General features: G+C 46.3%; 1 protein-coding gene across 1 annotated transcript; it reads left to right on the forward strand.

The window, feature by feature from the left end:
• The first annotated feature begins 5168 nt into the window (after positions 1-5168).
• On the forward strand, positions 5169-7214 carry fem1a (fem-1 homolog a). The gene has a single exon (XM_083689909.1). It carries the CDS (start codon positions 5285-5287, stop codon positions 7136-7138), a length of 1854 nt encoding a protein of 617 aa, XP_083546035.1. The 5' UTR covers positions 5169-5284; the 3' UTR covers positions 7139-7214.
• Positions 7215-25193: the final 17979 nt, after the last annotated feature.

The following is a 25193-nucleotide window of genomic DNA, read 5'->3' on the forward strand; positions in this document are numbered from 1 at the left end:
CCGCCTCTCTCTCTCTGTGTCTCTCTCTTTCTCTCTCTCTCTCTCTCTCTCTCTCTGTCTCGCTCTCTCTGTCTCTCTTTAGGCTTTCAACAGAGGTGAGGAAGCCTTTGAAGGAGAAATACTTCTCTCTTCATGAATAACAAACTAAAAAAGCTCTTTAAAAAAAACAAGGGAAAAATCAACTTCATATGGGATTCGCCAAGACATATCCTCTTATCTTCAGAAGACATATCTGACGGTGAAGGAGAACTCATAGCACTTATAGAGGGATGGCATGTTTGCAGCCAGGGCGGAACCAGACTTTTAAAAACAAGCAGAAACTTTTTTTTTTGGTTTTCTAAGACACAAACACGTGAAAACTTTGAGCATTGCAGCATCTGTGGAGAGTTGGGATTGAAGATGAAACCACAAGCATTTGAGACAGCCTCAAAAGAAAATGGATTTATGTGACTGTGCATTGACGCAAAGGAGCATAGACTACAGGTTTTTACTACCTAAAAAGATCTGAGGATTCAAACTATAACTGGGAAAGTATTCTGTCATCTCTCTTTCTCTTTTCTCTCTTCTCCCTCTCTCTTTTATCACTCTTTCCCCCTCTACGTTAAGCAAGTCCAAAAATGTGCATGTGTGTCTTTCTTTAGTTTCCATAATTACACAGTGAACTCCACCCCCTTGGGATCAATGGACCAAATCTTTCTATCTTTCTCCTAAGTCACGTATGATACAATCACAACACTCATACCACTGTGTATAGCCTAGTGCTTATAGTTTAGGCAGAACGATCAATTATAATACTCCTAACAAAGTATACTGCTTATTGTTGTACAAACTAAAAATCATGATACTTATAACCAAGCTTATCCTAGACCTTTGCATCCTGATCAGCTTGGAGGTTCTACAGGACCATTATTTTTTTTCATATATCATGTCTGATTTTCACAAGGACATTTCCAAGACCCGTAGAATTTTCACACATGTTGATGCTTCAAGCGGTCAGCAGAAGACATCTAAGAGATTGCATATTCACTGGTACAGAACCGTAGGTCTGGTAGGATCCAGCCTGTCGTTTTTCGGAGCACGGAGAAAGGTGCAGAGTTACTACAGCCTAAACCTCTTTTTATCCTTTCGACTCATTCAGACAAGCGTTCCATTTTAGTGGCTTCTGCAGTAGACCTGTACTCTCCTGACTGGTATTCCACTCTATGTTTTATTCAGATTAGAGGGAAAGAACGGAAAGCCTTATCTTCACCGGGAGTAGGGTTTAAAAGCTGCTTTTAAATAGACTTACAAGGTCAAGTTGCGAGCAACAGCAAGCCATCAGTTGTGCTGCTGTGTGTGAGACAGGCTGAAAGGCTGTCACAGCACAGCAGCTAGCGACAGAACAGCCAGCGAGAGACAGAACAGCCAGCGAGAGACAGAACAGCCAGCGAGAGACAGCGGAACATCAAAACACACTCTAAAATGCTAGGCAGGATGAATGATTCTTTTGGCCACAACCAGGGTTGTGTAATACTTTGAAAATATATTTGGATACTGAATACTCACTGCATGGTTCAAAATGTATTCAGTATTCAGATTACTTTTTTTTTTTCATTGGTACACAGGAGCATTCAATAAAACACTGAATATAATTGTTCAAAGAAGCATGAACACACTAAACTAATATTTCTCAACATAATTTGATCGGAAATATCCTCAGGGGCCTGCAAATCATATTGCTGGCAAATAAGCTTGTGAAATAGGGGGTGAACTTGTGCAGAATGTTCTATTCAGCATAAAATATGAACTGGCTGTATTTCAAATGACACAGGACTGGAGTGAATGCTTAAGCACTAACTAGCACTGGCGAAGAGTCTTCTTTTAGTAGCTGGTAAATAACGTTCACAAGCAACAGACATAGTAGACTCTCTAGTCTTCTTTGACTTTGAAATGGTGCTGGTAGCACCACAAATTGAAAGCAGACTTTCCTCTACCGTCAGCCATCCTGTCAGTGTCAGCTAGCCTAGCTAAAGCATTACTTGTGTAGTGCTCCATACCTGACTTCAGAGTGTAGAGAGGCCCTTTGATGTTGTCGGCACAGTGAGCCGATAATGAAGGGGCTGTGCTCCACGCCAGTTGGTGTACCCCCTGCATCGTTTACTGTATCTGGTATCTGTTTTAATCGAACGAACCATAAGATATGTTTGTTTCAACAACCCAACCCATCACTTTTCGCTCCAACGAAAGGAGCCAGGAACGAGATGCCTCGCCTAAATGCAAATACAAAGTTTGTTAGAACCAGTCAATGCGCTCTCTCAGAAGCCGGCTCGAATATGGACCACTCACATGGGAGTTAATTAGAGTGAGGAAAGGTGGGTTCCTAGACCATTGTGTGCAGCGTTCGCTGTACCACATTGGTCTAGCTTCAGCTAGGCTATGTGTCAGCTACTAGGTGTGGAAAAACCATGGGGCAGTGCACTTGGGTGGATGCAGATCGCGCACATGTTTTTCGTTCACTCAGCTGAGCAGCTACTGTGTAATGCAGAGTAGCAGCAATGTTGTGAGATTGAGTTGCGAAAAAGATTAAAGTATTCTAAAAGTATTAATTTTCTTATACATAAAAATATCTGTACTCTGAATTTTCAATGGATCATACTAGAATACTGAATACTTCAAAATGTATTCTGAATACGGATACCTACTGTATACAACAACCCTGGCCACAACTACATTGGGCCCAGAGTGGTGCCATGTGGAGTCCCTCGCTTGCATATCGCAGTTCATGTGTTCATTTCTCAACTTTGTTAAATTCGTTTGTTTTAGCTTAGTATTGCCTCAGCCTTGGATGCAGCCTGCTCACTGTTGTGTAATAGCACAATGAACATTATAGCAATCATATTAGTGACGTTGCCAAATGATATCTAATCTATTTATTGATTCATACGTGTAAATATGTATTTTCTCTTGTAACATTCCAGGCCAGTTGGCGACTGATACAAACAAGGATTAGCTACCTTAGTTTTTCACTGTGCACAGAAAACAGTATACCGACTGGACATATTTATGCCAATGACAATTTGTATTCAATATTTATAGTGTACATTCTTCTCATGGTTTTATTCATCTACCAAAATCTACTTCATAGTTACTGCCAGCCTTGTAGTCTATTCTCCTGCATGATGTTTCCACTTCCTGTAGATAGCAGAGGCAGAAAGAAAATGGTCTGTTTGATCAGGGTTGAGGTCAATTCTATTTGAGTTGGACATGGAATTTTTCCATCTAAGTACAATTAAACCAACTTCAACTCTAGTTTCCCTGATGAAACGTATCCTGACCAGCCATCTCACACTATTGGTCGAGCCTAGACAGTAATTGATTGGAGGAGGGCTGACTGATGTGTCTGACCCTAAGGTTATAGCAATAGCTATTGCTGTAGTCCAGTCACACTTGTATGAACTTGGCCTGTTCTAAAATCATAGATTAGGCTCATCTAGTGATACTGCCTGCCACTCAGCTGGTTTTCAATGTGTACATTTCTCTATTCTATTCAGGTTCTGGGGTTATGTTGTCCAGGGGAGGGAAGCCAAGATAGTTAACTGTGCTTTTTCTTTAAATGTGTGTTTATTTTCTACCTGAATGAAGCTGTGTCACTTTCAATCAACTGAAATTAATAGCATTCCTATTCTACCCACCACTCTCTGTTAGGGTGAGGTGCATCTCAAAAACACTTTTTTATTCCAAGATCTATTCTGGGTTTTCTTGTTGTTGCTGCCAAAATCTGACTGTGTTCATCCTTATTGGCTCTGCTGCTTTGTACTTGGAAGAGGAGGCAGCAAGGCAAGGGGTCTGGGTAGGGGAGGGGGAGGGGATGGAGGGAGGGAGGGAGGGAGGGAGGGGAGGGAAGGGTTCAAAAAGATCATGACACTGTTATAATGATTCTCTGCTATGTTTTGAATGCCATGTGAGAAGATAATAGTTTGATGTAAATATGTAACTTATATCTTGTCAGCACATGACTTATTCAGGTTGGGGGGGGGGGGGGCTGAAGGGGCAATGTATGGGTTGGTTGGCTTTTGAGATTGTGTGTAACTTTGGCATCTTAGCACAATGTACAAAATGTTGAGGTAGAGTCCAAGGGACATCTGTTTGGTTTGTTGAAGGGAAAAGAGAGTAACGTGATGATGTTGTGATATGGAGTCCTTGGTTACTCTCCTGTCAGGTTCATGTTCCTCTAGATAGAATGAGATGAAGCAGGATTAGACCGAGGTTCTGTCATAAAGACACAAGGAGGTACATTCGGGAGCCACCTGTCAAAATCAGTCGTTTTAATCAGATCCATTCACTGGGTATTCTATTTGAGTCCCAGTTGCATTGCATTGCATTGCTGTTACATTTGGCTATGATGTTCAATTTGGCTCCCAGCTCTTATAAAATGGGAGATCACTGTCTAATCTATCTTCGTCTCATTCCTCTGCTGTTCTCTTCTCCTGTCCATGTCTATCTTATACAGTACTAGCTTTGACAATTATAATATTTATAGCCTACACTTTAATTTATTACTCTATAACTTATTTATTGGGTAATGTTCCCTCTAGTAGGCTGTTTGAAGGGATATTATTATTATCTTGTATTTATTTACATATTTATGTATTATATTTATTTTTATTTTATTCTTTTTTGTAAATATGATACAGAATGCTTACTGGGATTTCTTTTCTGTCTTTCATATTTTTCAATTTTACAATAAAAAAATTCTCAACATCTGTGTCCCTCTCCAGAATTTCATATCTTTAGAAAATAGAGTATGGGTGTTTGCTGCCCCCTGCTGTTTTATCCCTTGAACCACTTTTGTGTTGATCCTCCGCTTTGTGCTATTGCAGTTCGCGGGGATTGTAGTTCAATTACGTTCAAGAAGGTAAGCTATAAAGAGTGACAGTGTACGCGGCGCACATCACCTTAAAAACTACAATTTCCAATTCTACCTATCTAGTGTTTAGGTCATCATTTTCAGTGCATCATGGGAACTATAGTTACAGTTAATGGAAATTGCCGTTGGATTTTTCGTACAGTGCTTTGTCAAAAACTACATTGCCCAAGATGCTAAGCATAAATTGTAAACATAGACCTGTCAAACAACGCAAACGCCATCTTGACAGTAGCCTTAAAATGGCAGAAAAATGCACGGGCGAAGCCCAGCCACAGACCAGGTTTCTTTTCTTAATTTGAAAAGACAGTATTTTCCCCGCTCTTCTGAAAACGTAGCTAGGGGGTTGATGGCCAGCGAGAGTGCTGAAAGACGATAAAAATGGATATCACGACGGCTGTTTTCAACGCGGCCAGAGATGGTAAGCTGAAACTTATCCAGAAGTTGCTGAGCAACAAAAGTCCCGAGGAGTTGGAGGCTCTAGCCGAGGAGAAAACGCAGGGAGGCACCCCTCTCCTGATCGCCTCTCGATACGGACATTTAGAGGTTGTAGATTACCTCCTTGAACATTGTAAAGCCAACGTGGAACTAGGGGGATCGGTTAATTTTGACGGCGAGACGATCGAAGGGGCTCCGCCGCTATGGGCGGCTTCGGCGGCGGGTCACCGCCCTGTCGTCCGGACTCTACTCAAACACGGTGCCTCTGTCAACAACACTACGCTAACCAACTCAACGCCCCTCCGAGCTGCCTGTTTCGACGGTCACCTGGAGATCGTCCGCTACCTGGTGGAGCACCGAGCCGACATGGAGGTAGCAAACCGCCATGGCCACACCTGCCTGATGATCTCCTGTTACAAGGGCCACAAAGAGATAGCTAAGTTCCTCCTGGAGCGCGGCGCCGACGTCAACCGCAAGAGTGTGAAAGGCAACACGGCTCTCCACGACTGCGCCGAGTCCGGTAGCCTGGACATCATGAAGATGCTGTTGAAATGCAACGCCCGCATGGAGAGGGACGGCTACGGGATGACCCCTCTCCTGGCCGCCAGCGTCACTGGCCACACCAACATAGTAGAGTACCTCGCCCACCAGCCCCGCTCCTCCAGAGAAGAACGCATCGACGCTCTTGAACTCCTGGGTGCTACCTTCGTGGACAAGAAACGTGACCTCCTTGGGGCGATGAGGTATTGGAGGAGAGCCATGGAGCTGCGACAACCAGGGGACAAAGCTGGTCTCCTGGCCAAGCCTCCTCCGGGTCCCCCTGTCCCTGCCTACGACTGTGCCAGGGAAGTGAGCACGGCGGAGGAGCTGGAGGCTCTCATCACAGACCCAGACGAGATGAGGATGCAGGCCTTACTGGTCCGCGAGCGCATCTTGGGCCCCTCCCACCCTGACACCTCCTACTACATCCGCTACAGAGGGGCCGTTTACGCCGACTCGGGCAACTTCGAGCGCTGCATCAGCCTATGGAAGTACGCCCTGGACATGCAGCAGAGCAACCTGGACCCCCTCAGCCCCATGACGGCCTCCAGCTTCCTCTCCTTCGCCGAGCTCTTCTCCTTCGTGCTCCAGGACCGGGCCAAAGGCACCCTGGCCACGCGTGTCACCTTCCATGACCTGATGGGCGTGCTGGGGAAGAGTGTGAGGGAGGTGGAGCGAGCCGTAGCCCAGAGAGACAGCCCCCCCGAGGCCCCCCAGTTCACCAAAGCCCTCTCCATCATCCTCCACCTGGTCTTTCTGCTGGAAAAGCTGGAGTGCAGTCCCGAGCAGGAGCACCAGAAGAAGCAGACGGTGTACCAGCTGCTGAAGCTCAACCCCAGGGCGCGGAGCGGCTTCACCCCGCTCCACATGGCCGTGGACAAGGACACGACGTCCGTGGGCCGTTACCCCGTGGGCCGCTTCCCCTCGCAGGCGGTGGCCTCCCTGCTGCTGGAGTGCGGGGCGGACGTGGACTCGCGCGACTGCGACAACAACACGCCGCTGCACATCGCCGCCAGCAACGGTTGCCCGGAGATCATGGCACTGCTGGTGCGGGCCGGGGCGCACTTCGACGCCACCAACGCACAGAGGAAGACGGCGTACGAGCTGCTGGACGAGCAGAGCAGCGGGCACCCGGCGCTCTACCCGCTGAACTACGTGACCCTGCAGTGCCTGGCGGCGCGCGCCATCGAGAGGCACAGACTGCCCTACAAAGGCCTCATCTCAGAGGAGATGGAGGCTTTCATCGAGCTGCACTGACCCCCCCCCCTCCCTCCTCCTCCCCTCCCCTCTCCCCACCTGAACCAAACACGTGACCCAAATATCACCTCTTTCACTCCCCCCTCCCTGGCCCACCAAACTACGACCCAGCCCCATTCGCATTCTCAGGCCACTTCTCTTCTCTTCACCCCCCCCCCCCCCCCCCCCCCCCCCCCGGGCCACGTCTCCTCTCCTCTCCAGGTCTCCCTCTCTGTACTCCTAACACCAGACTGTGAGCTGAGCTCTGTCTCAGACTGTGTCAGAGACCAAACCACAGCAATAAAAACAGCTGGCCACTCAAACACAAACACAAACACAGACAGACTGACTGACAGACAGACAGACTGGGAGGCTGGCGGGGCTAACTGTGGCTGTGATGTCCCCGGCCAGCGCTCTCCCTCTCTCTTAGGTTATCTATTGGTAAGACATGGACACTTTGGTAGTGCTAGTGTTTGCTATTTGCAATGTTATGGTGGGTAAAACTTTGGACTTGATTTAGGCTTTAATGCTCTTTTCTTTTCTCTTTTTATTTTTCTTCTGCTGCTGTTTCTCCCTATGAGAAGGAAGTACTTTTGTAAGAACAGTATGGCAGTGCCTGTATGTATTTGGTGATAGGCTTGTATAAAGATTGGATTGAGCAATGGGGGTTTTACCGATAGGAAATGACAAACGGTTAGGCCAGTTAACTGCATGAGAGGCTGAAGAGTGAATAGGGCCTGGGCTAGTTTGTAGTACGGTGTATGTTCAATCTCTTTTGTTGCAAGTTTATCCAAAAAAAAAAAAAAAAAGCATCCTTTTGAACAAACCATGAATGCGTTGCTGCCTGGTATATTTCAATGTAATTTTATCATCAATTTAGCATTACTTAATCCCCCCCCCCCCCCCCCCCGACTAGGTCTACTAGGCCTATGAATATGTTAGGGAGTGGTTGATGAATCCATCGTGCCAAAATATCAGCCTTATATATTTTTCTCTCGAAGTGTGAGCTTACAGGTTAACGCCCTACTGATCTAGCAAAACTGTATGGCAAAACTAACAATTGCAGTCTAGCATGGGACTCCTAAGGATACTACTACTACTACAGTGTGTTTTTTTTAGCCTGGCTTCCATCTTCTTAGCGTGGTCTTGGTAGACTGTGTGTGTTTTACAGCCTTGGTCTACAGGCGATCTCTGGATCCTTCCAGGCAGCTTGATCTGTGGGACTGTGGGGAGGAGGAGACGTCCCTCTCCCCCCTGACGTGAATGGACAGACATTTTGAACCATCTTCATCATTCTCCTCAGCCACATCTCCATCTTTGGTCCATGCAGAAATATTGGAATCTATGCAGTGTGTGTGATATCAAGACCAGAGTTGATGCTAGGCCTATTATTATTATTATTATTATTATTATTATTATTTTAAATATCTCTGATACAGGTGATGAGGGTGGTACAGATGGGTTTCCAACCAACACCTGCGTCTTGTCGTCTTATTTTTTGGATAATCTCTCCATTTTTGTTTTATCTTCTTTTATCATACATTTTTTTCTTCTTTTTTTTTTTCCTCCTTTTTGTTTGTTTGTTTGTTTGTTTGTTTGTTTGTTTGTTTCTCTGTTAACCCCACCAGATGGAATGCACTTTGAAAAGCCCTGAATCCTAAAATGTAACTTTACAGATACAGGCTATGGACTCTCGCAGCCTGCCTCTCTCTCTCTCAACTGATTGATTAATTTAACTGATGATAACTTCAGAACAAAAACCGTGTTTGAGATACTTGAATAAAATTCAGTATCGAAGCAAGAAGTGGGCCTCAGTGTTTTTGTGGGGATGCCAACAATGTTTCTCTGTTCTCTCTTTTCTCTTTTTCTCCCTCTTTCTTGCCTCCCATGCCCCCCCCTCCCTCCACACTACACACACACACACACACACACACACACTCTTCTCTCTGTTCTCAAAAAGCTTAGATTTGTTTCTCAGTGGGGACTCTGTGATGTATTAGTGATGCATCCTCTCTCCTCTCCTCTCCCTGCCAATCCTCTCCCAGACCTCGGTAGATAGTTGCTAGGTTTTTCTTTTTCATTCAATGGTGTCTTTTGGTCAGATCTTATCCAAGCCTCTATGTTAGGCCAGGTTAGATATGCTGGTGGACAATCTGCCCCTAGATCTGTAGTTGTGGTTAGTAGAGAGGGCAGAGTGGACATGAAGGGCTACCAGACAGCTGGCCTGACTCATACCGCCACACTCGTGTTACGGAGATCCTTTATATTTAGATGGATTGAAATAGGCGTGATGGCAGAACACACTATCCTAGCGCTACCAGCCCCCAGGCCTGCCTATTAAAGACTGGAACCCAAACTTAGCCTAACTGATGAGGTTCAATTTAGAGGCCCCCCCCCAGAGATATTTTCCACCCCTTTTCTTATAATATATAATATGTTATTTTTGCACAGGTGTTTGTAAATTACCGGAGGGGCTATGTGGGTTGTCATCTCTAACTGAAATGAAGCTGTTTTAATAGCTTCTAAATTGCTTCTGCGCTTCATGACTAGATTTCGATCCTTTATTTTGTTTAGCTCTCTCTCTCTCTATCCCTTTCTCTTCCAAACAGAACGAAACAGAAACTTGATCTTTCAGCGTCCTGCGCTCTTACAGTATAAATAGAGTGTAATTAACGTCACTGCAGGGCAATGGTGGAGACAGGACCACTTCCACTGCTATTTTAGGGGCCTTTCGCCTCAGCTTCTGCCCTGCAGACAACCAATACTGTAAGGCTATACAGGCGGGCAGGTTACTAAGGCACTGGCAATGACGCTGCTTTCCAGTCAGAATGAGAAACAACAAGACAAATAGCAGGCTATATAATACACGTTAGCTCTTTGTTAGCTTGTTTATGTCCTACATCTATTGTTGATATCGATATCACCCATGGAAGAATACCTTGGGTACAGTCCAGTAACGATCAATAAGTGACAGCCATTGATGATCCTTTCCAATAGTATTAATTAGGAGGTCAATGGAAAGCCTAACTCTAAAAACTGTCAACGTGTCACTCTGTTCATGGTTGTTGTTCATGCTAATGATTGTTGCGGTTGATGTATTGCACCTTGTCTCGTCTTCCTTTGAAAGGTCATAGGTCATGGGGGTGACCCCGCAGAGAGGTCACATTTAAGTGTCAGCATAGCTCGGTCTGAAAACAATGTGCTGTGTCCCCAGTGGTGTTTTTGCAGATCTGACGGAAGCGGATAGGCAGAAGCAACATGGTGTACGCTCCCCATAGCCCATTGATGGGTCATATTGCTAACACCTATCCTGTCCATTTAACCCCCAGTCCCTACCACAAGCCACCTTTCATCCTGTAGACGTGAAAGGATTAAATGGGTGTGGTTGTATCTCTGTGCGGACCAGGAAGGTAACTGTAACTGTGTCTTCCCTGAGAAGGTAACTGTACTCTATAATTCCTAAATGTACCCTTATTTGAATTGACAGAACCCATAAAATATTGAAGGCTGATCAATTGCAACACATCTATCAACCTTAAAACGCCTTAAAACCTGAGCAAGCATCTGTTCATATAGATGGATAAAACATATCCACAGATCAGACATGGTTCGTTTAGATCTGTTCCAGGATGGTCTCAGTTCTACTCATGACATTTCTATCCACAAAGCTATGTCTATTTTGAGCACTAGTCCTGAATGGAACTCTGGTGATATGAGTGGTACTTCTCATGTCAGCCACTAGGGGGCAATAGTGACAAAGAAACATCAACCGAATGATGAACACATCTAGCCTTTGTTCTAGACAGCCAGAGAGAGAGAGAGAGATCTTCCTTCAGCGTCTGCCCATCTAGATGAACCAGGTAGGAGAACACTTTCTGGTGGAAGCTCCCCTCAGCCTTTTAGAACTTTACATCACCATAGATCTATGACTTCAACTTCACTACTGATCAGATCCCTGATACTGAACAAAGCCCCGCCACCCCCACCCACCCTGCTGTTGGTTTCCTTCAGCCTAGGAGAGGGACCCGGACCTTAGAAGACGTGAGAGGAAGAAGCAGTAGCACTACATAGGACCTATGAAGTGTCATCTCCTCTTGATTGATTGAGTGACAAGTGTTGTGTATGGATGTGATAGGCTGTTTTTGATGCTTACAGTTCTCCAGCACACGTACGCAGTATTGACATCCATGTTCAGCCCTACTCCTGTCCAGTCTGTATTACCCTACTGTCTCCTGTCCAGTCTGTATTACCTGTGTGTGTGTGTGTGTGTGTGTCTGGAAGAGAATGTGTGTTTGTGTGTCCCCATGTACCTCTGTTACACTGTGTGTGTGTGTGTGTGTGTGTGTGTGTGTGTTTGTTTGTTTGCTTGAGTAGACCTTTGCATACACTTCCCTACAGCAAGCTGTCAGGCTTAATTTTATGTTCTGGGTGTGTGTGCACTGCATTTAGCCATCAGGATTCACTCCGTGTTAGGGCCACTGTGTGTGTTAGTTTGAGTATGCATGTGTGCAGCTCATCTAACACAGTGAACAAGAATCTCGCCAGTCAGTTCTGCTGACACAGCTTTGCAGAGTGTGTGTGTGTGTGTGCTGGAGGCAGGGAAGGTCGAATGAGGCTTGCCTCATGTGAACATCTACCTGGTTTTCGGCATGTCTCCTGAACAACTCTCATCTCATTACATCAAGTGAAATCCAGTATGATTATTGAAATATGATATTATATATGAATGTATGATTTCTACCATGTACAGTACCAAGAGTGGAGCAGACACAAGACACGATTGAATGAAAAGAAAAACCGTGATCTTTTTGTAGGTGAGAAACCTCACACAATTTGTTTGTAAATAATAATAATAATAATAATATAATGAAAGAGAAAAGAAAATCCTGTTGGCTTAATTCACTCACCTTCACTCGTACTAAGTTTGATTGTGATGACCTGACAACTGAAGGGAGAAGATGGAGGGAAAGAATGGGCCCACTGAAGTGATAACAAAAACGTGTTCAGAATGTTGTCCTTATGAACTTATGAACATGTATTTAATGAACTTGACATGTAGAGCCCAGTCTAGCAGTCTAACTCGGTGAGATCTCTAGGCTACATCAGCAGCCGTCGCTTCAGCACCAGTCAGCGGTCCACGGCTGGTGACAGGAAGAATTTGGGTGATGGGGAGGATGTGGTTGCTATTGGAGATCTTGACTGCATCACGTCATGGAGGGGAGGGGGGAGCACATCGGTGAGTGAGAGAGAGTAGGGAGAGGGAAAGGAGAGAAGAGAGAGAGGGAGGGAGGAAGGGCATTGAGGAGGAAGACGGGGAGTATCAATGACATCAACCAGCAGTATCTAACGCCGCCAGACCGGCGATGGTCCCCCGACACACGGGCTCAGAGTAGCCGTCCTATAGTGGTCGTGGGAGGGCGAGAGGCTAGTCGGAGACGCCGGCGGTGTGTGAATGCTCTATTGTAGGCTACGGCCAAGCATTTGACTGAGCTCCGCTGTCACACAGGATTATCATTTCTGTCTCTTTTCCAAAGGAGGCTGCCAGCTGCAAGTCCAACCACATGAATTTATCACACAATAAAGAAGACGGAGCACTAATTCTCCATGAAGGTAATTGTCTAATAAGCTGTTTGTAAGAGGCTGTTTGTAAGAGGCTGTTGGCAATCTGCACGCTCGGAGCAGTCATGTATTTCCTTTATTTATTGAGCACCGCACCCAATGGTCGTTAATTCACACACCGGTGTAGCTGTTTACAACAGCGCTACATCCCCGAGTGGGCTATGTTTAGAGCGTGGGTACATTTTAGTCACTCTTTACCAACTAGAGTAAGTTTTTCTTGTTTCTTCTAGTTTTGTGGTGTAGCCTATCGGTCTACCTGTGAGTAATAGCCTATTCGAGCTGGTCTGACCTGACCGGGGGTGTTTATATTTCTGGTTGAGAGGGATGCAGGTTGGGTGGCACCAAGTAGACCCATCGCGCCGCTACCCCCAGCGTCTCCACTTGCCTTATTGTTCGCTACAGTCGCTACGACGGGGACCCCTTGCCGACTGGCCACACGTCTCCCCTTTGTTCCCGATTCGGTTTGTTTTGACAGCATGCACTCCAATTTCCGTATGCCTCTCATCATATTCTGGCTATAGAAAATGTCTTTGGTTCTTAAAAAAACGATTAGCACGCATGAGATAAATTGAAAGGATACGAGCCTCACATTATACCATAAATTCGGCGATGACACCAGGTGGCGAGGCGGACGGTCATTTACTCTACAGACAATTGAGTCGATGCGCCTATTAGGCACCTGCTCCTCCTCGCAGTAGGCGGTTTAAAACATAATTAAGTAGGGCCCTTTCCGTAGGCCTACCTGCCGTATGTTAATGCGTGTTTGTTGACATTTTAAGTTGCAAATAAATGCAGATTGAAACGCGGTCACGCTCACACGAGCGCGCCATTGTAATTGAATGCTTTCATCGTTTCACATTGACACGTTTTCATTTTGCACACTTCCAACTCACACTTTTTCTAGATGTTCTACCGCTTACCGAGCCCTGCAGCTGTGGGCTACAGTGAGAGAACCGCACCGCAGCCCATCATAGAAAATCCAATAAGAGGCCTAATTGTTGTTCACAGTTTTTGTTTTTTTCTTTCTTGTCACAGATGGGTTTCTATCCCTTGGGGAGCATAGTGTGTTTGCTGGTTTTTCATTCCAGCCAATTGCCACATCCCTAATTGCTTTAGTCTGTGATTTTCTTTCTGATTCTCTTTTCTTGTACACAAATTCACTCCTATTGCATCCTTTCATCAAATTAATATTGAGAAATGATTAAACATTCCTTCCCTTTTTTTAATAGAGACTCCAGCCGTAGGTTGAAGTGTTTTCCAGTTGCGGTGCATGAATGCTTGCTGTGTTCTGCTGTAGTGCGGGAGTTCTTCCAGCATGTCTGTCTCTGATTGATTTTGGTGAGCAGGCATCCAAGCACTAGACATGGTGTGTGATGCTGTTTAGGCCTGTGATCTTAAACCTCACTTATCTTGCTGACCTTTGAAGATGCAACCACAGGCCTCAACACCTACTTCCTTTATACATTAGTCAACGTCTCTGTCAGAGATATCAATCAATGTCGGACGGGCGTTGAAGTGACGTCTGTGCCCAGTGGGAAAGCTTTCACTTAGGAGGGCTTCCTGCAGTCGTTTTGCCCACATCCTTGCAGCAGTACCATTGGTTCAACCACATCGTTTCTCCATTTACGACTCTTCCGCAGGGCGGAAAAGGCCTGTTTGGATCTTTTCCAGCTTTATTAGTAATGTTTAGACAACAAAGAGTCTCGGTCAGCCAGATGAAGATCCTTTGGGGTGGCGAGGGTGCTATTAAACAGCTGGAGCATCGAAACAGTGTGTGTGTGTGTGTGTGTGTGTGTGTGTGTGTGCGTGCGTGTGCGCGCGCGCCTGGCGTGCCTGCAGGACCAGTGGATTTGAACCACGGGGGCTGCGATGAGTCCAAAGATCAAATAGAGGTTCTCTGTCTGCAGCATTGTCTCTCCTGAGGAACATATGAATCTCTTGTTGCAGCTGTATTTGTTTGTTGCGGATTTTAGTGTTGTTGCGATCCTGCTCTTGGTAAGCCTGCACTGTTTACGCCAAGTGGGTTTAACTTATTGGCACTGTGTGTAGTGCACTGGAAACAGAGGTTTGAAACGAGTGAAGCCAACAATTTCCCGTACTCGCTGGGATTATTCCTGTGGAAATATAAGAGGTAGCTGAGCATCTATAATTCAACCTTAAACAATTTCCCTTTTCACACAAATGTGCTTGGCATACATTTTTTTCCTCTCATATGGAAGGCCATTGTAGGCGTGTGTGTGTGTGTGTGTGTGTGTGTGCGCGTGTGTGTGCGTGCGGACATGCGTGTGCGTGCGTGCGTGTATGAGTGAAAGCTGTGAGATGGGTTGTGACTTGACTGATGCCCTTCTCCAGATGAATCAGAGATTGTGATGTGTCAGCAGGGATGAATAATGCACACTGCATCGCTCTACCTCTATTTTCTACCTCTCTCTTCTTCTCCTCCTCCTCTTCTTGTCCCCCTCCCCTCCCCTCCCCTCCCCTCTCCTCTCTATCTTAATCTCCCCCCCCCCCCCCCCTTTGCCCCCTCTTCATTTCCTCTCATCTCTTCTTAAATGCCAGTTCTGATGGTTGCTGTGTCTTTTTCACTCCTCTCCATCCCTCTTCTCTCTTCTCTCTGCTCTCTCCACTTGGACCTGGAGAGACAGCCTTTTTTTCTTTTTCTTTCCCGACTGCAGTTCCCCTCTCTCCTCTCCCTCCGCCCTCCGCTCCCCTCTCCCTCACCTCTCTCTTCCTCTCTCCATCCCAAGCTCCCTCCGTGTACATCTGCTAATATCGGCAGCCACAGTATTTCCTTTCCTGATATATCACATGGGAGCTCTTATTGATTTTCTATGAGGGGAGTAAGAGTTGTTTCTTTTTCATAAATTCATAAATTTTCCTCCCTTCAGCTCCTATGACGTTCATCATGCACTGTAGATGTTAATGTGTCGATTTGCGGCTCACTGGTCCTCCTTAGGAGGAAGTGCAGCGGTTGACTGATAGTCTGTTGTTACAGGCTTGACTGACAGTAGCCATTAAGGATGAGGAAGAACCTGAGTGACAAGATGGCTGATAGCGGTTGAAGATGGAATACAAACAGCCTCCTCAGAACTGGAATGTACATTAGAGTCACGTTACTGCCAGAACATTCAGTCAGTTCAGTTCCAGAGTGTTCCATGTGCCAATTGAGTTGAGGGCTCAACAACAAGGCTATTTTCATCACTGCAAGGAAGAAAATCCTCCTTTTGATTTGGTTTTTTGGCTAAGAAGTAGAAGGCTACAGAGCACATTCAAGTCGCCTGGGTGGCTGCCAAAATAAAGAAGACTAAACATGAGAAAAAAACTAATCTCAGTGAATTGAGACATCTGTGCCTTGGTTTGATCAGATCAGTCAGTATCAAAGCATTACTATCTAGTATTTACTGGTATTGCTGTCTCATTGCCAGGTGTGACAGCTGGGGGTTTGAACCTGGGTCTCCTAGATAGGAGACACAAGCGTCTACCATTAGTCCAAGAGGACATCCTCAGGGTCTGAGGGCGACGCTTGACTTTTAAATGCCTCAGGCAGGGCTATCAGGAGAGTGGGATTCTATAGAACTGTGCTATGGTCTACCGTATTACCATCTGCTCTGACCCCTACAGTATTGCTGTCTGCTATGAGCGGTGTCTGTGTTATTATATTTCATATTTCATATTCCTGTCTGTGTGGGCAGGACATATCTCAGTGGTTCAGGAAGGTTATGGCTGTATTTGCATATCATCACCTCTCACGACTCCAGAAGGTCAGAGGGATGGAGACCATTGGGGCCTTGTCAGATGGGAGAGGGTTTTGTGTGTGTGTGTGTGTGAGAGAGAGAGAGTGAGAGAGAGAGAGAGAGAGAGGATTGTCTCGGGTGGCAGGATTCTTCCATTCATTGACTTTAAATAGGCTCATTCTCTACGTGCTGGGAGTTCTCTCTCTCTCTGTCCTACATTACACAGCTGAATGGTTTTTGTTGGTTTGGTTTTGTTAGAGCAAGGACTATTTGTCATCTGAATCCCTGTCACCTGCAACCACCATTTCAAAAGGATGAGATGTACTCGTTGGATAGTTACAGATCCAAGCCTCAAATGAATGGGATTAGCTGCAGAAACAGTGCTTTATGGTTAGACGTGTGTTTGGCCTATAGTGTAATATACTGTACCATGATTTGGTCTGGACAGTAGTCTGGTCGCCCCAGATCTGTTTGTGCTTTATAGACTACCGTCGTGGCAATACCAATACAGCACGATTAAAATAATAATAATAATAAGTGTAATACATATCTATGGGTAACGTCCCATGATTCGGTCTGATGTAGTGAGAATTGCAGCCATGGGGATGTGTGCTCATACTGGATTGAAGAGGGGCTATTTGTCAAACTGTTCCCTTTGACAAGCCTTTCATTTGTCACCGACACACACACACACACACCCAAACACACTCACTCTCCCAGATAGAGCAACGCCATGGTGGAGTACAATTACTCTGTTTCTACTCCATTACACTGGCTTTCAATTCCATTCACAACTTTATTGTCCCGTAAGGGGGAATTCATTTGCAACGCAAATCTCATCTTCATCAGGAAGCAATGCGATGGCTCGTTACCAGCCGAATTGCCCAAGATGGCTGTCTGAATAGACATTTACAAAAGCATCTGTACACAGAGGGAAATTTGAATTCGGCCTAACTAATTTCATTTGTTTCTGTCGCTATCATTCAAGACTGAGCTTCACGTAATTGAATGGTGGTGTCAATTTGGTTATCGGTAATGACGTTTAATTGTTGATGACACAATGATATACTCATTTTCCATAGTGTCTTTCCAGTAGAGTGCCTCGACTGATTATTTATTTACAGTTATAAACAACATTTGTTTCAGTGCAGCCTTGAAGATGATCTCAGAGACAGTGTCATTAGCGTCGTTATACAAAGAGGTGTTGCAAGCTTCCCAAATAATTAGATCTCACAGGACGGGCTAGATCATGTGACCGAGCCTGCTATGTGATGCCATGACAGTATGTTTACTCAGGAGGGATGGATAGATCTGTGGAAACAGAGGATGGTTACTCCAGGAAATGTATCAACAGAAAAACCGCAGGGTCCGGAAATCTACATCTAGACCGAACAGTATAGAGATGACTGAGGTTCTGGGGTGAACAGCACCAACAAACAAGTTATTCTAGGTTGCTAAGCTATTTCACCCAATACTTAGACAAATCGGCGTTGGTTATATAGGCATATTTATGGTGCGTTTGAGAATTAATATTCTAGCCATTCACCGAATCAATAAATTCACAGTGAAATTCAGACGAGCGGTCTATAGTTATTCTTAATAAGCACAGAACTGCACACAAGAAACTGTGCTGCTCTGCTTTTACATTTCACTACTTTGTCTAGTGAGTGAAACAAAATTTAGCTGAAGCACTCATACGATTTGTCTTAATGATGAAATGAAACCGAAAGATAATAATGACGATGAAGATGGCGATGATGATGGCTGTCTCTGTTGTCAAGGAGCTTTCTTTCTGCTCCTCCAGAAGCTCACTAATTGGCTGCAGTGTCTCCTTGCTGGCAGCCTCTCAGGTTTCACTTGTGTGGGTCGCTTGATGAGCTTTTAATCGTTCATTTGCTCAGGAGCGGAGCTTTAAGGACGAGAGCATTGTCTGCAACACTCATTAACCCTCAGGAGGGGGAGGGAGGGTGGGGGGGAGACAGACAGACAGACAGACAGGTAGATAAATAGAGAGTTAGTCATTGAAAGACACCTGCTAAACTGATACATTTCCAACCGATTTTCTTCCTAGTGCTTTTAAGCTCCTTTGGTTCGTATTCAGGTGAATGAGCGTTCTGCATTAGCAAGCAAGTAGTGGTGTATGATATGTATGTGTGATGAGTATGTACTGTACCCTGCAGTCAGTACCCAGCTCAGATAAAGGTCTCCCTGCCAAGCTTGGATATGCTAATTGGAGAGTGAGCTGACAAGGACTCAGCCATCAGTCTGTTTAATGAGCCAATTCACAAGAGGAATGGCGTGTTCTGAAAAGAGAGAGAGAGAGAGAGCGACAGAGAGCGACAGAGAGCGACAGAGAGAGACAGAGAGAGAAAGAGAGACACAGAGAGACACAGAGAGAGATGTTTCTTTTTCTCTGTGTTGATAGCTGTTGCTTGTTTCTCTGTTAGTATGTTCATCCTCCAAAAAAGTGGGATGTTTAGTTTCAGGATTAGTTATGTTGGTGGTAATGTGTGTGTGTGTGTGTGTGTATGTTTGTGCGTGCGTGCATGCACTGGGCTCGGTCAAACCCATGCAAACCACCAAAAGGTCACAAGGTCAAAAGCCCTCCCATATTGGACTAATCTCAGGCATCAGAATCAAATGTTCCCAAGCCCAAGCAAAAGGCCACCAAAGCTTCACCTGTTCCTAGACCAGTCAGTCTGGAAGCACGTCGACTACATTTCCTCTCCATCTTATCCCATCTGGTAATCTGCCCTATACGTACTTTTATACCATGTGGCGATACATTTCCTGCTTTGTAAAAGCCAGCCCATCTGTTGGTTTGGTCCGAGGTCGTACAGGCGAACACAGATGTCAATCCTTTTCTGCCTGTCTGTGAGGTGCAAAGCTAGGCCAGGGCTCAAGGCCACTTCCGTGTTGTGAACACCTCGCTGCAGTACTTGACCTCGCCACCCAGAGAAGGGGGGGGGGGGGGGGGGGGCAGACTTGTTTCACTGTCCACACTAGCGTACTGTTTCGAACGCTCTCTCATTCTTAGTGGTGTGCTATTGTGGATGCTGGAACGTGGCCTTCGACTGTGGCTCAGTCTGTAGCGTGTTTGGGTCTGATAAGGACAAGGTCCCCTGGCCCAAGTCCCATTCCTCATTCGTGAGAAATGAGGCGAAATAGCTGTAGCGTGATGTCATGAGAGCGCGGCGGCCGTGTTCCTTGTTGTGAGAGTCAGGAACTATGGCGATCCAGGCAGCTGCTGTGGTGTCTTACTTTTCCCGAGAGGAAAATGAAGCCATTAGCTCAGAGGGAGGGGAAACATATTGGAAGGGTCTAAACGCACAGGCACACACAGGCACACACACACACACACACACACATGTGCAAACACACACACATACACACACGTGCAAACACACACACACACACACACACACACACACGAGAGAGAGAGCTAGCATACTGTCTCTTTAAGCCTTTCATTGCCCGTTCCTGCTTCCTGAGACCCTTGGGATGTGTGATCACTAAATGCAACATCAACCACAAGCCAAGCTTAAGCTCCCAGCGGTTTTGAGGGAACAGGTTTTTCTTCCCGTAGTGTGGTTTGAGGATCACATCCTGGTTCGGAGCTTAACAGGAGCGAATTAGATAATCTCCCAAAGGTGTCCAGAATTCTCGGAATATCTCTGTTTGATTTTTTTTTTTTTTACAAACATTGCTGCTATTGAACTGATATTGGTTCCTTGTTTTGATACATGAAGAGAAAGTATCTTAAAGCTTGTGGGAATAGTCCTCATTTCTATAAGATGCACTCAGAGTAGGAAAACATGAATATGGCTAGATGCTTTGTGAAGGCACTCTGGTCTCCAGCGTCATTGATATGCAGAGTGAAAAGTGCTTCTTGAGTGACGATTATGTTGTCTTGTCAGAAAGAGCTTTGGTGGCTTGGTTCTCTGTATGTGTGTGTGCATGCGTGCGTGCGTGCGGATCACAGGAACATGAAGACGGCAGCTATTAATGTAACAGAGCAACATAGCTCATGCCTGCAGTAAGCCTTGCCTCATCCTGTGTCTCTGTCATCCCTGGTTCGTGTGTGTGTGTGTGTGTGTGTGTGTGTGTGTGTGTGTGTGTGTGTGTGTGTGTGTGTGTTGCAAAGGGAGAGTGTGAGAGGCAGAGTGTCGGCCGAGCCCCATGATGCTTTGCCATCTGCCGTGTGTGTGTGTGTGTGGGGGCATGCATGTGTGAGTAAGTTTCTCTTGGCCAACAGGGTCCAGGGTCATGGAAAACGCACGACTCCAACAGGCCCTACCCCACCCTGCATCTCTGTCTCTCTATTTCAGGTTCTCTGGTTTTCCATCAAAATATTCGATTTCTAACGATAGAAAACCCATTCCACAGAGGAGCTTTTTGGGTTGTAATCAGTAACTCCTTAGTCTTAACAAGGAACCTGACCCTGGTGTCGGAAACTGTAGAAAACCACTTAGTCAGCCTGATTGGGTCTGTCTGGGTGTTCAACTGGGTGTTCGTGTTCGTGTGTGTGTTTGTGTGTGTGTGTATCCCCTTCTTTTGTGTGTGTTGCGTATCCCTTCTCGTGCGTGTGTGTGTGTGCGTGTGTGTGTGTGTGTGTGTGTGTGTGTGTGTGTGTGTGTGTCCCTATTCTGTCAGGAAACGATCACTAGGCACCCAGCTCTCTTACATATTACATCACGTGTGCTCATGCAGTCACACCCTACGCTGCTGAGCCACGCTCCCTAATCAGAATAGCAATGACGTTCAGATCCAACGTACTTCCACAACACTTATCTGAATGAAGCAATCAAAAATGAATGACCATTATCATGATATTATGTAAGTGCTTTTTTTATTTTTTGATTGCTTCATTCAGAGAAGAGTTCAGTGAACACAATGTATCTTAATGAATGTATCATTATTCTGACGGGGTTGCCTGGCTTAGCGTAGTAAGTGTCTTTTAGCTACCTATAGGGCGGTGAGCCTTCTCAAGGAAACGGATCCCGCCTGTCTGTCTCTCTGTTAGCTCGCTGGCTTGTTGTCATGGAGACAGGCCTGGTGAGACCGCCCCAGCCCGGGTGTGGTGAAAGGCATGCTGGGTAAAAGGGAGGGGGGGTCGAGGGTGAGGTGAGATAAACAAAACATGCCATCTAGGCCACCGTGCAGCGGGGAGGCAAGAGGCAATACTTCATAAGTTCACTGTGTTGGTGCGACTTTGTGTGTGTCTGTGTTTGTGTGTGGTGTAATGTGATGAAAAAGTCAGTTGGATGTTATTGTAATATTCCAGCGGCAATGCAAATGGGGTGTGTGTGTGTGTGTGTGTGTTTTCACAGTCAGTGTGTGATAACTTGTTATATCCTCTGCTTGTCTCTTGCAGGTACACTGGTTGAGAACCCAGAGGATCAGTGAGAACATGGTATGAAGGCTCTGACAGGCCTGTAGAGATCACACAGAGGTAAGCATCCTCTCCTCCTCTCCTCTCCTCTCCTCTCCTTTCCTCTCCTCTCCTCTCCACTACTCTCCTCTCCTCTCTTCTCCTCTCTACTCCTCTCCACTACTCTCCTCTCCTCTCTTCTCCTCTCTACTCCTCTCCACTACTCTCCTCTCCTCTCCACTACTCTCCTCTCTTCTCCTCTCCTTTCCTCTCTTCTCCTCTCTTCTCCTCTCCTCTCCCCTCCTCTCCTCTCCACTACTCTCCTCTCTTCTCCTCTCCTTTCCTCTCTTCTCCTCTCTTCTCCTCTCTTCTCCTCTCCTCTCCTCTCCTCTCCTCTCCAACACTGCATTCATCAAAAAGACCTGCCTATAGCCTCCAAGGGAACAACACATTGTGGCTGTGATGGCCGTGCTCCAAGCATCCATTTGACACACTGCTATACGGCCATGCAAACAGTACAGTACCGTAATCTGCTTGGCAGTGGTGGACCAGGGGAGGCTGGTGGAGGTAGAAATCGGGGGACAGGCTCCTTGTAATGCACGGAATGGAATAAGGAATGGTATCAAGCGTTCGTTTCTCTTTCCATTCCATGCATTACAGTCCAATGAGCCCGTCCTCCAATTTCTACCTCCACCAGCCTCTCCTGCGGTGGACAGTACAGTAAGTGAAGGGCTGCCTGCCAAGAGAGAACAAAAACACATAGTCAGATCTGATATCTTTTCCCGGAGCCCACAAGGTCAGGGCCAAATGGTGGAGTGGAAAGAAAGAGGTTTTAAGGGCATTAGCAACTGTTTGGAAAGCTCCTGCCCTGCTGTAGCCTAGCCTAGCTTAGCTCAGCTTAGTTTAGCCTGGTGCTGAACGACTGGATGTAGTCGAGCCCGACCTGGTCTTCATTCATGTACAACTGTTCGGACAGCACCTGCTCTACTGTAGCCTAGTCTAGCCTAGCCCAGCCATGCTTAGCTTAGCTTAGCTTAGCCTAGCTTAGCCTGGTGCTATATTTATGGCTGTAGCCTGTAGGGCCAGGCCTTGTCTCCATTCATTCACAGATGTAGAGTGCCACTAAGCCCCTTTGTTTAACTGTGTTAGTGAACCGCTGACAGCTGGAGCAGCTGGGCGGTCAGAGGGGAGGGTGGAGGGTGGAGGGAGGGGAGAAAGGAGGGAAAGGGGAGGCAGGAGAGGATAGAGGAGCGGAGAGTGATACAGGAGAGGGAGACAGGGGCCAGGGGGGAGGCGGGGGGGGGGGGGGGACAGGGGTTAGACTGGAGTGAGAGTGGTGGCGGCTCATGTCAGGATAAGAGGATTTAGACACAAGCAGGTTAGACAGGATAGACACGGGGTCAGGGGGGGCGACCGGCAGAGGTGAGAGGAGGCAAGGAGACCGGTGGGTGTCTAGGGAGAGGAGAGGATTAGCAGGTGAAGGTGGGAGGGGGGGAGGGGGGGGGAGAGACGGGGAGAGAAGGGGAAGGGGAGAGGATCATGTAGGAAGAGGAGTGGATAATGGCTTTAGAAAGCAGGGCATATACTGTAGGAGAGGGATGGAGGGAGAACAAGAGATGGTAGAGGATGAAGTCTGGGGGATCATTAGGGAGGGGGAGACGGGGAGGGGCGAGAGACAGAGAGGATGAGACTGGAGGTGAGAGAGAGGGATCACAGAAGGGAAAGCTGAGGATCAAGGTTTTATCTAGCGATCAGACACGGTGGCGGGTTCAACCCAGGATACATGAACGAGGACGCAAGAACATGAGGACGTATCCGACTCTGCCTTCCATGGCCCTATCACAGCACATCAAGCTATACACTGTAGTTAAATCAAGCGTTCACAAATTGAGTTTCTTTAAGAGGACCATTGACTTGATACTCCCCAGAATGGCGCTTCAACGAGCCCTGATCTGGTTTCTGCTCTCATGTTATTGAATTGGAAAAACTAGACCCTGAAAGCTTTTCTATTCCCTATCTATTAGGAACACACTCGGAGCCAGATAAGATAAGAACATATATATATATGCTGTGTAGATGTTTTTAGAGCGTTTATTTTTGTCTAAAGAGACAGACGCTAATGTCATTACTCTGATAAGAGATTTGGTGACTCTGGAACGCTCCAGCCTGGAAATGGTCGTAGGAAGTAGCGGTGTTAAGTAACCATATATTTAGCTCTTTCGCTTGGCGAGAGGAACTGTAGATAACCTTTATTACACTGTGTGTGTGTGTGTGTGTGTGTGTGTGTGTGTGTGTGTGTGTGTGTGTGTGTGTGTGTGTGTGTGTGTGTGTGTGTGTGTGTCTATATTGGTATTTCAAGGGATGGAAAATGTGTGTCTGATATTGAGCAGGTTAACAAAGGGCCCTGTCTCATTTGGCTTCACACCTGCGTTCTCACACGCTGAGGAGGATGGAGGGAAGGAGGGTAAAGGCTTGGGATGGAGGGATCGATGGGACTAAGGAGTTATTGACTGCTGGATGTGGAGTTTCTACACAGCGCGTCTGAATCTCTGCTAGCCTGTCAGAGCTGAATAATGCCCCCAGACTCTCTCTGTGCGTGTGCGTGTGCGTGTGCGTCTGCGTGTGCGTCTGCGAGTGCGTGTGTGTACGCACGCGTGTGTGTGTGTGTGTGTGTGTGTGTGTGTGTGTGTGCAGTGGAGATTAACCACTGTAGAGGACATCTATTATAAGGGGGCTTCTGAGTGAAAGATAATGTACATTTTGCTCTTATTGAATATTGCACGGCACTCAAGTTCACACCGTCTCCCGGATCCTCTTTGTTTAAGTGTTTCCCATTACGGTTCCATCATTTAGAATGATTATTATTGCATTTATTACACATTTATGTCCAACCAGTTTTGCAAACAGTGCGATCAGAAAGGCCAGGAGAGCCGGGGTTTATACCGTGAATGATATATCGTCAATGCCACAACTGGAATGATACAGTACGATCCTCTGAATACATAATTTCAAGAGCTTTACCTCCGTTTATGCTCCTGGAAACTGGGAGTGAACGTTCCAAAAAGTCATCGGCAAAAAAGTGTGGGCTTACCTTTTGAGAAACAAAAATAGCTTTAGTAGCTAATAGTTTTAGCTCTTATTTTTGGACGCCTGTGTCTTAGTGGAGGACGACCCTCCTATTGTCCTGCGGTGAGCCCACGCTTTGGCCCGCTCCAGCTGCTAATCCAGAGTCAGAAGTGTGTTCACCAAATCAAAGGGCCTAATCCTGTATTAACATGCATTTACTCTGCCCTTCATGTGGAACATCGCCCCTACGTAACATGACACATATTTTGAAGTCTTAATTTTATCG

This window comes from Argentina silus (assembly GCF_951799395.1).
Source record: "Argentina silus genome assembly, chromosome: 18".
Lineage (NCBI taxonomy): Eukaryota > Metazoa > Chordata > Actinopteri > Argentiniformes > Argentinidae > Argentina > Argentina silus.

Coding starts and splice junctions, on each gene's coding strand:
- fem1a (XM_083689909.1), top strand. CDS start 5,285: ATGGATATCACGACGGCTGTTTTCAACGCGGCCAGAGATGGTAAGCTG.